This window comes from Hemiscyllium ocellatum, chromosome 9, assembly GCF_020745735.1.
Source record: "Hemiscyllium ocellatum isolate sHemOce1 chromosome 9, sHemOce1.pat.X.cur, whole genome shotgun sequence".
In the NCBI taxonomy this organism is placed as follows: Eukaryota; Metazoa; Chordata; class Chondrichthyes; order Orectolobiformes; family Hemiscylliidae; genus Hemiscyllium; species Hemiscyllium ocellatum.
In genome coordinates, this window is record NC_083409.1 from 73,586,002 (window position 1) to 73,601,229 (window position 15,228).

Sequence of the window (15,228 nt, forward strand, 5' to 3'; positions counted from 1 at the left end):
GCAGAAAATTGAGAAACAAATTTGTAAAGAGATTGCAGTTATCTGTAAGAATAATAGGGTGGTTATGATACGGGACTTTAACTTGCCAAACATAGACTGGGATTGCTAGTGTTTAGATGGAGAAGAATTTGTTAAGCGTGTACAAAAAAATGTTTTGATTCAGTATGTGGACGTACCTAGTAGAGAAGGTGCAAAACCTGACCTATTCTTGGGGAAATAACGCAGGACCCTAGATAACTGAGGTGTCAGTGGGGGAGCACTTTGGCGCCAGCGACCATAATTTCATTAGTTTTAAAATAATGATGGAAGAAGATAGACCAGATCTAAAAGTTGAAGTTTGAACTTGGAGGAAGGCCAATTTTGACAGTACTAGGCAAGAACTTTCAAATGTTGATTGGGGACAGACGCTTGCAGGTAAATGGACAGCTGAAAAATGGGAAGCCTTCAAAAAATGGGATAACTAGAGTCCAGAGACAGTATATTCCTGTTAGAGAAAAGGCAAGGCTAGTAGGTGTAGAGAATGCCGGATGACTAGACAAATTTAGGTTTTGGGCAAGAAACAGAAGGAAGCATATGTCATGTATAGACAGCAGACATCGAGTGAATCCTTAGAAGACTATAAAGGCAGTAGGAGTATACTTAAGAGGAAAATCTGGAGGGCAAAAAGGGGACATGAGATAGCTTTGGTAAACTCAGTTAAGGAGAATCTAAAGGGATTTTATAAATTTATTCAAGACAAAATGGAGAGAATAGGGCCCCTCAAAGATCAGCAAGGTATCTTCCATCTCTTGTGCTGAACCACAAGAGATGGAAGATACTAAACAAATATTTACTATGGAGAAGGACAGCGTTTACTATGGAGAAGGACACGAAAGATATAGAATGTGGGGAAATAGATGGTGACATCTTGAAAAATGTCACTAAAAAAAGTGATGCTGGATGTTGTAATACATATAAAAGTGGAAAAATCCCATTGACCTGATCAGGTATATCCTAGAACTCTGTTAGGGAAATTACTTTATAAAGATGAGGCATGGATAGGATAAATAGACAAGGTCTTTTCCCTAAGGTGTGAGTGTCCAGATCTAGAGGGTATAGGTGAAGGGTGAGAGGGGAAAAAATTTAAAAGGGGCCTAAAAGGCGAGCTTTTCATGCGGAGGGTGGTGAGTGTATGGAATGAGCTGCCAGAGGAAGTGGTGAAGGCTGGTACTATTGCAACATTTAAAAGGCATCTGGATGGATATATGAATAGGAAGGGTTTAGAGGGATATGGTCCAAGTGCTGGTAAATGGAACTTGATTAGATTAGGATATCTAGTCGGCATGGACGAGTTGGACCAAAGGGTCTGTTTCTGTGCTGTACATCTCTGTGACTCTATGAACAGTCAGGTTCAGTCAGTCCATCTTTGTCACATTGCAGCAGCAGCAGCGTGTACCATCTACAAGATGCACTGAATAAATTTACCAAGGTTCCTGAAACAGCACCCTACAAATCCAAAACCACTTCCTTAGAGAAAGATTAGGGCAGCAGATACATGAGAACAGCACCACTTGTAAGTACCGTGCCTAGCCACTCACCAACCAGACTTAGAAATACATTGTCGTTCCTTCACTGTTTCTGGGTCAAAATCCTGGAATTCCCTCGCTAATGGGATTGAAGTACAACCCACAGTAGGTGGACTTCAGTGCTTCAAGAAATGGAGGTGCCAGTGTTAGACTGGGGTGGACACAGTTAAAAATCACACAACACCAGGTTGTTGTCATGATTTGGAGATGTTGGTGTTGGACTGGCGTGTACAAAGTTAAAAATCACACAACCCCAGGTTGTGCTCCGAAAGCTAGTGTGCTCCCAAATAAACGTGTTGGACTATAACCTGGTGCTGTGTGATTTTTAAGGTTGTTGTCCAACAGATTTATTTGGAAGCACTAGCTTTCGGAGCACTGTTCCTTCATCAGGTAGCTTTGGAAGACGATCATAAGGCACGGAATTTATCGCAAAAGGTTATAGGAAAAGAAATTCTATGTCTTATGATCCTTTTCCAAAGCTACCTGACGAAGGAGCAGCGCTCTGAAAGCTATCACCTGGTGTGTAATTTTTAACGCTGTTCAACAAGGCATTCTCAAGAGCAAATAGAAGGAACACTCTCGAATTCAAGGGACTTTACATTTTAATCCCAAAGACACAGACTTTCAAACGACTGGAAAAGGACAAAGTGCAACTTGGACTCACTCATAATCCGATTGCCGCAGTTTGCGATTGATATGAAGAGGTTTTCCCAACCAAGTATAAATGTATCTTTCACGGTCCTTCAACCTCGTTAAATATTTGCTCATTTCAGCCACGTTTCAGTAAAATTCAGATTATAAAAACTAAAATTAAATAACACTCATAGACTCGTCTCCATCGAACTTCTTCTGCTCAACTCGGAAGAAACATCAATTCAAATACTCGTGCAAATATTCCAAATCACAAGAATGAAAAGTGACTCCAGCCCAAGAAGCTCTCCGCTATCTTCAACTACGGAAATATTAGCTCCGACCTCCACAACGTCCAACCGAAATGCAACGTTTTCGCGCCATTCCAGCGACAACGCAAACTATTCTGGGGGCAGTAAAATGAAACGACAGGAAGACTGCCTGGCCGCGAGAGGCGCTATTACCGGAGAGTCCGCCCGGCCGCGGGAGGCGCTATTACCGGAGAGTCCGCCCGGCCGCGGGAGGCGCTATTACCGGAGAGTCCGCCCGGCCGCGGGAGGCGCTATGACCGGAGAGTCCGCCCGGCCGCGGGAGGCGCTATGACCGGAGAGTCTGCCCGGCCGTGGGATTTTGGGGCTCACCCGCAAGTACCGACTGAGGTGGCGCTTTGCCTGTCGGGATTGCTATGGCGAACCGAACTGTGAAAGATGCTCATAGCATCCATGGAACCAACCCACAGTATTTGATCGAGAAAATTATCCGTACCCGCATCTATGAATCTAAGTACTGGAAGGAGGAATGTTTCGGGTTGACAGGTGAGAATGAAGACGTACGGTCAAACACTGAGCTTCAGGACATAATTGTGGCTGGAGTCTGGGCCACTAACTCCTTGTCTAGACAGTAAATGCTTTAGTATTCTCGGCTGTTAGCAGAATCTCGGTTACGACAATGGCATTTCATATTCCTGTCCTCGTTTGAGTTCGCAGATATATTACGTTTTGCGTTTTAGCTCATTTTGTAGTTTCTCTTGATTGACCAAACCCACTAGCAAAAACAGAAACTGCTGAAAAATCTTAACAGGTCTGGTAGCATCTGTGGTGAGAAAGTAGAGATAATGTTTCGGGTCCACGGTCACTTCTTCAGCATTCCACAGAATCCACTACTTGCTCTGTACCTTCACCTTGTCCATTCAATCCCCTTCATTAAACTTGTACTAGCTTTCGAACTTTCCTCAATTAAATGACCTTTCAAAACTGCTGCTATCTGCCCCTCAAAAGAAGTTTTACTGTAGACCACCTGTACTCTCCTATTATTCCATTCTTTGTTTTTCTTCACAGCATGTATTAACTCACGCAACCTCATTAAATTACATCTCTCCAAATGTTTGTTTGTTCTGCTTACCCATCTCTGCATATTTTTCTATTGATGCCAAATAACCTTCAGCAGAATTTTGATACTGTGTTGTCATCCAGGAAGAATGTTATCCAGTTTACTAACCCACCATCTCTCAAAATCTTCACATGGAATGAGATAATGTCCATGATATGAAGGTTGTTATTCTTGGCTAAGATTAAATAAATGAGAGTGGAAGCATGTAAATGCAGACTTGCCTAGTTGGATGATGATGGAGGAGGATGGTGTGGTCAGCCACATCAACAGCTGCAGGCAAGAGGAATGAAGAGGAATATTTAGTATTTGTGGCAATCACTTAGGATGTTGTTTGTGACTTTGATAAAAGTCACTTTATATTGAGGTAAGAATGATTAGAGGGATTAATGTGCAGACTTCTGAGAAAAATACAACAATTCAAGAGGCAACAGCACAGTCAAGGACTTTGAAAGAAAGGGGGTTTGGGGGTGGTTTGTAGTTGGCAAAAAATAAGATTTAAATAGTTTGTTATTGATGCAAAGTATGCATTTGTGAAATTCTAGTTCATGCCAAACTCTGCACGCAACTACATTTAGTCTGTTCATTTTTACACTTTCCTTGCTACAATAATACAAATCTGTTGTGAAATGTTTCAAAAGTTCTCATTTTGTTTAATATGAAAGCAGATTGATTCAATTATAGATGTTCTATGCTGTATAAATATTGTAGTAAATGGATTTCTTTTTTGTTTCTTAGCGGAATTGGTTGTGGATAAAGCTATGGAACTGAAATATATTGGTGGCGTCTATGGTGGGAATATTAAACCATCACCATTCCTTTGTCTGACCCTTAAAATGCTTCAAATTCAGCCTGAAAAGGATATTATTGTTGAATTTATAAAGAATGAAGATTTTAAGTATGTATGATTTATAGAATCGTAAAATTTATAATTTTATCAATTCCAATGTTCATTGTCCATTTATAGACCAGACTGGGGCATAGTGTTAAAGTATAAACAATTAGCCAGAGTTACTGATTCTTTTTACTCTTTGGCATTTCTTGTTGAAAAATGTACATATTGGGACCCTGAGAACAAATGCATAGCCAAGTTCTTTGCTATCTGACAATATTAGATTTTTAAAAAAATAAAGTAACTGCTTGCAAATTAAGTTTAATGCATTTTTTTATTGGTTTTCATCCCAGGTATGTTAGACTGTTGGGTGCATTGTACATGCGACTGACAGGTTCTGCCATTGATTGTTATAAATATCTGGAACCACTCTATAATGATTATCGCAAAGTGAAGAGGCAGAAGAGAGACGGAGGTAAAGTTGCTCTCGCCACGAGTAAAAGTGATACCTCATTGCTTTGCAGAATTGAGGGCCCTGTGGATGAAACTTTGAAAGATTCCTTGATAGAAGAAACAATACTTTGATCACTAATGATGTTTATAGATTTTCACAATTGTGATATTGCTTTAGTCACAACAGCTTAACATTGCAATAATTTCTAATCTCAGTTGACTCAAGTATTCACTCTCAGTAACAAAATTCAATTAATTTTTGATGGTTAAATCTTTGAAATTCATTACATTATCTTTGATGTAAATTAAACCAGTCCAGAGGTCTAGTGTTTTGAATAATGCTTGAGTCTTTTGTGTTAAGCCAATCTATTATTCTATTAAGTTAAAAATTAATGAAAGACTGTTAGGTAAACCACGAGAATATTATTAATAGAGGAAAAATAATAATATTGCATCAAACCTAACCAAATGGAAGTCTAATTCGAGATAATTTAATTTTATTCCAAGCTGGTTAATCAGTTCTTAAATGGCCACCTTTTACTTATGAGTAATCTACAAATCAAAATGGATCTTCCATTTTTGATGTTTTATTTTGTTTTTATATTATCTCTTTTTTCTCCTCAAGATTTTGAACTTATTCATGTGGATGAATTTATGGATGAGCTACTTCATGAAGAGCGAGTTTGTGATATTATCTTGCCCAGACTTCAGGTATAGATTTTTGGAAAGTGATATATTATATGTTTTCTTTCTCTAATTACTTGTATCTACCATTCAGAGTTGACACCCCTGCATATCCTTCTCGTTAATTGAAAAAGTATGCATGGGCAGATGTCAGGTGGGAGTGGGGTAGTCTATCATTCACCACTATCTTCCATCCCACAACATGATTAAATAACTTGCCAGTATTCACATTTTAGGCTCATATATAAAGGGTAGCTACTATCATAAGAAAGCAGAGGACTTTTGGTGGCCATGTGACCTTACGCACCAAGGCTGCATCTGGATGTCCGAGAACTAGAGATGTTAACTTGTCTTGCAATAAAATGCAGTTTATTTTCCTTGAGGTTACTGACTTTTTTTAACAATGAAGGAATAGTTTGGATTTTTATTATGTGATACATACTTGATCCCTCAATGTATACCTTAGCTCTTCACATTCAACTGTGCACACAATGTGTGCAAATGTTTATCGCTACAGTTATTTGATTTCCTATGGTTTAGCACTTTATCAGTCAAGATAAAGGGCAGTCTTTAAATCCAACAAGATTAGAGAGTGGAACAGAAGCACTGGACAAAGAGACTATACCAGGAGGGGGAGTTTCTTGGTATGGGTGGTATGGCATTGTTAATGAGGTGTGAAAAATACCTGGAGCCTGGAAGGGGGCGGCACGGTGGCACAGTGGTTAGCATTGCTGCCTCACAGCGCCTGTAGACCCGGGTTCAATTCCCGACTCAGGCTACTGACTGTGTGGAGTTTGCACGTTCTCCCCGTGTCTGCGTGGGTTTCCTCCGGGTGCTCCGGTTTCCTCCCACAGTCCAAAGATGTGCGGGTCAGGTGAATTGGCCAAGCTAAAATTGCCCGTAGTGTTAGGTAAGGGGTAAATGTAGGGGTATGGGTGGGTTGCGCTTCGGCGGGTCGGTGTGGACTTGTTGGGCCGAAGGGCCTGTTTCCACACTGTAAGTCTAATCTAATCTAAAAATGTTTGTCAAGTGGCTGAATCAGAGGGTCTGGTAAGTACCTCATTGGGAGAGTAGTCATGATTTGGAGATGCCGGTGTTGGACTGCGGTGTACAAAGTTAAAAATCACACAGCACCAGGTTATAGTCCAACAGGTTTAATTGGAAGCACGCTAGCTTTCGGAGCGACGCTCCTTCAGCAGATGATTGTGGAGGGCTCGATCGTAACACAGAATGTATAGCAAAAATTTGCAGTGTGATGTAACTGAAATTATACATTGAAAATTGATTGTTAAGCCTTTCATCTGTTAGAATGCAGGGATAGTTTCATTTCTTTCATGTGTAAACCACAAAACCCTTCTTTTTAAACTTGCATTCTCGGGTTAGCTGCTAACAATGGTGATAGCTAGACAATATGTTGAAGGTGTTAGCCCCCTGTGTTCTCTGTCTATGACCTGATGTTTAGATTGATTCTAATCTAATAAGTGAGATAACAGATTGAATTCACCAGTCGGGGAACCAGTCAAAAACTCTTTTGTTCTGCAGAGTACCAAGTCCCTTGAGTATAGTACATGTTTCTTCCATCCAGGTACGATGCTAGTATTCCATTACACTTCTTGCATGAGCCTTTATAGATAATGGGAAAACATTGGTGGACTTTGCAATGGTGTCACTTTGGATGGCTTCCCTTGTCTGGCAGTGAGGACTGCAGATGCTGGAGATCAGAGTCTAGATTAGAGTGGTGCTGGAAAAGCACAGCAGGTCAGGCAGTATTGGAGGAGCAGGAAAATCACGTTTCGAGCAAAAGCCCTTCATCTCTTGTCTGGCACTTGAGTTATGTGAATATATCCTACCATTGTGAACTCAAGACAGGATGCTGTCCAAGTCCTTCAAAGTGTTATTGATTGCTTTGTTGTCAGAGAGGTTGCTAATGGTGGTAAACAGAGAAATCAATAGCAGACAACACCCTATTTGATCCCTTGTCGAGCTGGATATCATGGATGCAGTTGAAGATAATTTGGATAAAGATGCTGCACTAAGACAGCTGACAGAATTGCTTCTGATTTTTTCCAATCAAATAACCTTTAAGTCTTGCTTTCAGTGTTTAGAAAGGGAAAAGGACATTGAAGGGGGAGGTCACAGGAATCCAAACCACATAGTAAATTGTTAGATTTATATCTGAAAAGCCCATAAATTAGAATTATGCAGGTAGAAATATAGTGGTAATGGTTTGCAAAAGTGCAACACTAGTTACATATTTTCAAGGTTTTATCTATACAAGAGTAAAAGAGTACCCCTTTGCCAAGTGAAACTGCTGCCTGCAGTATGAAAATAAGTTGTTAACATATTCCTAATGTCCAATCAACATGTTCTGAATTTTTCAGCTACAAAGCTTTCATTGACCTTGAACTATTCACTGTCAGTGATGTAAATCTGCATTATCATGAGCTATTTTCTCTAGAAACGCTATGTGTTGGAAGAAGCAGAAATGCTGGATGCTCGAGTCAGTGCATTGGAGGAAGATATGGACGATGTAGACACAAGTGAAGATGAAGATGAGGATGATGATAAGGTTTATATACACCAAATGGTTTTATATTTAATTTAATATAATTTTATTTATTGTTTTTAAAAAATGTCTTCAACCATCTTTCTAAGAGGAATAAGTTTATTGTCCTATCATGCACATTTTAAACATCTTTGAGGATGAATTGTTCCAAACAAGGCAAACTTCAGTCTTCCGGTATATGTTGGTACTAATTAAAGATGTATACCTATCAAAATGACCAGTCACATTAATAACCCTAAACACCACACATCTGTTCTTAATAAACTGCATGTATTTCTGTCAATCCAGATTTTATTAAAGATAGGACTGATGTATTTAAGTATTTTTAACCTTCAAAACTATCATGAAACTTCCATAATTTAAGGTTTCAGTGCTGTTTTACTGAAATAAATAAATAAATGCTGATATGATTTTTTTTGAGGTAAAACTTTTTTTAGTATTCGATATATTTGAAGCGGTACTTTAGTTTTTATATTTATAAACATTTTGAACAGCTTTTTTCATGCCTTCTTTCTCCATCCATATCTTATCACATATATCACCAAACTTAAATGTTTATTGAGTTTCTACTTGATCGTATGTACAACTTAGGTAGACCTAGGCAGCTTCAGTTTTAAAATCACTTTTTTTTTTACATTATTTGTATAACAATATGATTCTTCTGGGTGCAGAGACAGAGTTAATTTTGTGTCAGATGACCTCTGTAACTAAGTACTCAGGATGAACAGAAAAGTCTATTGTGTAACTGTCAATTTCTGCTCTTAATTTTCTGTACATTCTGTACAATAACCTCAAGGGTGACAGAGTTCCATCACCAGAGCCTCCACGACGTGGCTACCGTGATCTTGATCGGCCTCGAAGATCACCATCTCCACGATATCGAAGAAGTCGAAGCAAAACACCAAGACGGTAAGAAAACAGCTGAAGTTTTAAATTTCCAATGTTTGAAATAAAATACAATGTGGAAATTCACAACCAATAATCAGCATATGAAAAGAAAACAGATAGATTAGCATATCGGTTGTATTTCCAGCATGTTATGTTTTTATGTCTGATATGCAGCATTTTAAATCTCTTTAGGCCTTGTTTTGCACAAGTGGAAGAATTGTCAATAATTCATTACACAACTGGCTATTGTGATAAATCTATCCTTTTAAGTTAGGTTTCATTAGTTTTTAGAGTTTAACAGCACTGTGTTAATGTGTGCAGCTGCAGCAATTAATCATAATTTTGAGAAAAGAGACCAACTTTAACTAAAATTACACTTTTAATCAAAGGAAATGTTCAAAAGTCATAACTTCTTTCTTTCACATTTTACAGACGAAGCAGATCCCCTAAGCGAAGAAGGTATGATGATTTCTCATTTCTTGGTATTTTCAGAAACTGAGTATCCATTGTTTTAATTTTCATTTTGCATCTTTGTTTTACTGAAGCCCATCGCCACGTCGTGAAAGACATCGCAGCAAAAGTCCTAGACGTCATCGTAGTCGATCTAGAGATCGACGTCACAGATCACGATCCAAATCGCCTGGTACTTTTGTTTTAAACTTCAGTTTGACAACTTGCTTTTTGTACTTTCAAGATTGGATGCTTATATGCAGTCTGTACATTTGATGCTGATATCTGCAATGAAGCCTGTAAAAGGAATTGATTTCCTGTGCTGTCCTTTCTAATTTTGCTGATTGATGTCGGACAACCTTTTAAAGACAAACTTTGTGATTGGCTTACATCTTATATTGGAATTTAAAGAAGATGTAAACGTGGTGTCTTTGGAGTTCTTTGCTTATGAAATCCAAAATTTGATCAAGACAGCTTGTAACTAAAAAGATTTAAAAGAAAGGTTGACCAATATCGTAAGAGGGAGTTTAAATCATTGAGAAAAAAAGATAAAGTGGGGCAATCTGAAGAGGAAAATTTCCCAATACGTACTGAATGCTTGAATGGTCAAAGAGGGAAAGAAATATATGGAAAATTGTCACATCAAAGGAATTCAAACCGGAATTACAAACCTTTCGGAGTCCAAGAAACAAAATTGACAGTCAAGATTCACTGATGAGATACAAAGCCACTGCGTGACTTGATGTGATATAATTCTAAAAATTTTATTTGCTAAACTCAAAACTTTAAGAGAAATTAGTTAACTATGGAAGAGCAATTTAATGTTACCATGTATACTACCTGTTTAGTGTCTCAGATGCTTTGTGTCTGTAATGACCATACAAATTAAATACCTCCAAATTATGTGTGCTTGAGATTAAAGAATCACAGCTTGTGTGTGTGGTACTCTGGTATTTATGTTACAGGCCAGCAATAGTAGAACATGAGTTAGTGAGATTTGAGAAGATTTGTAGCTCAGGTTGAGGTTCTGGATGTAGGTTTGCTCGCTGAGCTGGAAGGTTCATTCCAGATGTTTCGTCACCCTACGAGGTAACGTCTTCAGTGGGCTTCCGGGCGAAGTACTGCTGATGATTCCTGCTTTCTATTTATATGTTGGATTTATTTGGGTTGGTGATGTCATTTCCTGTTCTTTTTCTTGGGGTCTAACTCGATGTGTTTGTTCGTAGAGTTCCGCGGGAATGCTATGCTTCTAGGAATTCTTGTGCGTGTCTCTGTTTGGCTTGTCCTAGGATGTTGTGTTGTCCCAGTCGAAGTGGTGTCCTTCCTTATCTGTATGTAAGAATACTAGTGAGAGAGGGTCATGTCGTTTTGTGGCTAGTTGATGCTTATGTATCCTGGTGGCTAGTTTTCTGCCTGTTTGTCCAATGTTGTGTTTGTTACACTTGCACGGTATTTTGTAAATTGCATTAGTTTTGCTTGTTGTCTGTATAGGGTCTTTCAAGTTCATTAGCTGCTATTTTATGAGCTTGAAAGACCCTGTACAGACAACAAGCAAAACTAATGTCATTTACAAAATACCATGCAAGAAGTGTAACATTGGACAAACAGGCAGAAAACTAGTCACCAGGATACATGAACATCAACTAGCCACGAAACGACATGACCCTCTCTCACTAGTATCCCTACATACAGATAAAGAAGGACACCACTTCAACTGGGACAACACATCAACCTTGGACCAAACAGAGACACGTGCGAGAATTCCTAGAAGCATGGCATTCCAACCAGAACTCTATCAACAGACACATCGAGTAAGACCCCATCTACTACCCCTGAGAAAAAGAACCGGAAATGACATCACCGCAGGAAATGACATCACCAACTCAAACATATAAATAGAAAGCAGGAATCATCAGTAGTGCTTCGCCCGGTGGCCCTCTGAAGATGTTACCTAGAAGAGTGATAAACGTCTGGAAATGAACCTTCCAGCTCAGTGAGCAAACGTACATCCAGAACACAAGTTCATATCCCACCTTGGCAGTTTTAAATTATAGCATTATACAGTATAGTAGAGGCCCTTTGGCTAATTAAGTCTGCATTGACAAAACTACTCAATCTATGCTAGTCCCACTTTTCAGCTCTTGCACCATAGTCTTGAATGTTATGACATTTCAAGTGTTCATCCTTTTTAAGATTATGAAGTTTCCCATCTCAACTACCCTCCCAGTCAGTGTATTCCAGATTCCTACCACTCTCTGGGTGAAACAATTTTTCCTCGAACCGTCTCTAAACCTCCTGTCTTTCACCTTAAAATTATGCCCCCGTGTTATTGACCTTTCAACTAAGACACACAGCTGCTTTCTATCCACCCTACAAACAGGTGTTGAGATGCAATGTTCTTCGTAATATTATAAACGTCAAAGAGGTCCCTTCTCAGCTTTGGAGAAAACAACCTGAGCTTATCCAATCTCTCTTCATAGCTAAACTGCTCCACCCCAGGCAATATGCTGATGAATCTTTTCTGTACCTCCTCTAGTGCAATCACACCTTACATGTGGTAACCTTTAATCTATGCCAAACTGATAAAGGCAAATGGTCCATAAGTTTTCCTGACCACCCATTAACCTGTCCTGACCCCTTAAGGGATTTGTGAACAGGCATCCAGAGATCACTCTCTTCTTCTGAGCTTCCTAGTCCCCTGCCATTCGTTGAGTAAACCATTGTCTTGTTACTTCTTCATTAGTGCATCACCCTCACACTTTTCAGAGTTAAATTTCATCTGCCACTGATCTGCCCATCTGATCAACCTGTGTATATCCTTCGGTAATCTAAGACCTTCTTCCTCACTGTCAACCACTCAGTCAATCTTCATATCATCCTCAAACCAAGTTATCATTCCCCACATTTTCTTCAATTTTGTTTGTATATATCACAAGCAATAAGGGTCCTACAACTGATCCCTGTAGTATACTCCAGTCACAAAAACAGCCTTCTAACACCACCCTCTGTTTTCTACCACCAAACCAATTTTGGATCCAACTTGCCCGGATTCCATACCTTCTCATGTACATGTCTGATTATGAAAAACTCAACCAAAAGTTTTTGGCATGATGTCCCTCTTACAAAGCCTTTCTGACTATTCTTGATTAAATCCTACCTCTCTAAGTGAAGATTATTTCTCTGCTTCAGATTATTTTCTGTCATTGCTTCACTGTCGATGATGTGACACTTACTGGTCTGAATGTGTAAACTAGTGGAGAAAGAAATGACTACAAAGCTAGCAATGGTTGATTATAAGAATAGTACAGTAATTTCCTTTCTGGTCAGGCATTGGCTACCTTCATCTGGTGCGCAGGTACTGGTGTTGGACTGGGGTGGACAAGGTCAGAAGTCACACAACACCAGGTTATAGTTTATTTGAATTTACAGACTTTTGGAGTGCTGTTCCTTTGTCATGTGAAGTGAAGAGAAGCACACAGGCACAGAATTTACAAGGAGAGAAATCAAAAGACCATAGAAGTGGTGTGAGTGGAGTGTCGACAGGCTGAATAATAAGTCTCTGCAGGTGATCAAAAATGTCAGATACTATGAGTAAAGTGTCAACAGCTGAATAGCAAGTGAAAGGATGATCGATTAATTGAGGCAGAGAAATAATTACAAAAAACATTAAATAAGGTGGTATTGCAGACAATTCAAATGGCTAGAATAACATGATAGATGTATGAGTTGCATTCTGAGAGTCTAACTAAAGTAACAAGTAACCTAACCTGCAAACTAATTAAGATAGGGAGACTATAACAAGTTATCAAGGTGATAGTCTCAAAACACAACGGTAAGGAAGATTTTACAGATGCAGAACAGTATGGCAGGGTTATGTTACGCAACATGACTACAAGCTCATGACTGAGGCCATCTTCATGGGTTTGTAACCCTGATATACTGTTCTGTGTCTGTAAAGCCTTCCTTACTGTCATTTTTTTGACACTATCACCTTGATAACTTATTATGATCTCTCTATCTTAATTTAGTTTGTACAGTTTGGATTGCTTGTTGTTTCGGTTAGACCTTCAACATGCAACTCTTACACCTATCATGTTATTCCACTTACTTGGTTTGTCTCCAACACCACCTTATTTTTAATTTTTAATAATTATATCTCTGCCTCAATTGTTTGGATTATAGGTCATCCTTTCACTTGCTGTTCAGCTGTTGACACTTTACTCACACTGTCTGACAAGTTTGATCACCTGCAGCGACTTATTATTCAGCCTGTCAACACTACATTCACACCGCTTGTATGACCTTTTGATCTCTCTGCTTATAAATTCTGTGCCTGTGTGCTTTGCTTCACTTCATCTGATGAAGGAGTAGCACTCTGAAAGCTTGTGATTTCAAATAAACTTGTTGGACTATAACCTGGTGTTGTGTGACTTTTGACTTTATCTAGTGTGGCCTCTATGTTACTCCAGTTCGACACCAACGAGGTTGATTCTTAACTGCACTCTGAAGTGACCTTGGGGATATATCTTAATATTGTAGGTTAGTTTCCATTTTTCAAGGAGAAGAATGTGTTTTGGTGCTAGGAGCAGAAGAGAGGCTGTTTGCATTTAATGAATGTTTAAATGACTCACACTTATTACATTTTTCAAATAGGTCATCACAGAAGCCACAGACACAGAAGTCATTCTAAATCACCTGAAAGGTATTATTAGTTTCAGACATTTTTTTTCTTATTAATTCCTATAGAATGATTGATTGTATTGTTTCTAATAACTTTCATACTGTATATTTAGATCAAAGAAGAGTCACAAGAAGAGCCGAAGAGGAAATGAATGAAGTTCCATCTAACCACAATTACACATTTCCATTGCATCTCAACACCTGTTTGTAGATATAATTGAACTATCTTTGTTTCATGTTGACAAGTTTTTGTACTTTTTTGTTATGATTTTGAGATGCTATTTGCAACAATTCCATTTGACATATGAATTGCATCATAAAGCAGTTCTACATCTTTTGGGTTTGGGCAGAAGATTAATATTTCTGCTATTGTCTTGTGAATAGGAAGAAAATGGTATTGAATGATTTCTAAAGTAACTTTACAGTTTTTATTAGTGATTTTAGGTGATGTTTTGGTTATGAAATCTTAAGCAAGTTCATTGTTTCTTTAGTATATTTAATATACCTGATTATTAAAAGCAATGGTTATACAAAGGCTCACTTGAGACACGGTATATTCTATTCTCATGTCTACAAATGTTAAATGTCAAAGTTCAGACAGTTTTGAGAACAAAGAACAAACATTGTGCAAAATATTGATGCCATTAATGTACATTAAAGCACATTAACAATTGTGAGGACTAGTTGACCATTCACAATACAGTTGTATCTCATTGGAAAAATGCAGATTGAGAAAACAAGGAATCCTCTTATTTCTCTCTTGGGATATCAGAAGATACATTGTAATGTAGTTAACTGACAAATCAAAACTTTTTGTCGATGTATGAATATTAAACCTGTCCTAATGGCCACCTTTATATATTGAACAATGAGTGAAATCAGCAAATAAGTGATCATTTAAAATTTGAAACTGTTTTGTTCCTTTTTATTGTCTTATTTTGTCTCCATTTGCAGGGAAACGTTTTTCCTACTCGAGAAAATATCTACAGTTTTCCAGAGTTTTATCAAAGTCTTTTTAAACAGTGCAAGTGCATTGCCTCCCTCTAATAGTCTGCCCTAGCCTGAAGAATGGCAGTAACGTTCTCCATCTTAAT

The 15,228-nt window shown here is 38.4% G+C and overlaps 2 protein-coding genes across 3 annotated transcripts in view; one reads left to right on the plus strand and one right to left on the minus strand.

Moving 5' to 3' along the window:
• orc1 (origin recognition complex, subunit 1) overlaps positions 1-2,581 on the minus strand; it is a 33,226-nt gene extending 30,645 nt beyond the window's left edge. For both annotated transcript variants that reach the window (XM_060829832.1, XM_060829831.1), the window contains exon 1: positions 2,230-2,581. In XM_060829832.1, the coding sequence (XP_060685815.1) occupies positions 2,230-2,333 (104 nt within the window). In that variant the 5' untranslated portion in view covers positions 2,334-2,581. The remainder of the gene's footprint in view (positions 1-2,229) is intronic.
• Positions 2,582-2,855: 274 nt separating this feature from the next.
• prpf38a (pre-mRNA processing factor 38A) lies at positions 2,856-14,375 on the plus strand. Its single transcript, XM_060830463.1, has 10 exons — positions 2,856-3,010; positions 4,320-4,479; positions 4,767-4,888; positions 5,492-5,577; positions 8,009-8,119; positions 8,913-9,025; positions 9,437-9,463; positions 9,550-9,647; positions 14,108-14,156; positions 14,248-14,375. The coding sequence occupies exons 1-10, from the start codon at positions 2,881-2,883 to the stop codon at positions 14,288-14,290; spliced, it is 939 nt and encodes a 312-aa protein (XP_060686446.1). The 5' UTR covers positions 2,856-2,880; the 3' UTR covers positions 14,291-14,375.
• Positions 14,376-15,228: the final 853 nt, after the last annotated feature.

Coding starts and splice junctions, on each gene's coding strand:
- prpf38a (XM_060830463.1), top strand. CDS start 2,881: ATGGCGAACCGAACTGTGAAAGATGCTCATAGCATCCATGGAACCAAC. Junction 5,578..8,008: donor TTATCTTGCCCAGACTTCAG/GTATAGATTTTT, acceptor TATTTTCTCTAG/AAACGCTATGTGTTGGAAGA. Junction 9,464..9,549: donor AGATCCCCTAAGCGAAGAAG/GTATGATGATTT, acceptor GTTTTACTGAAG/CCCATCGCCACGTCGTGAAA.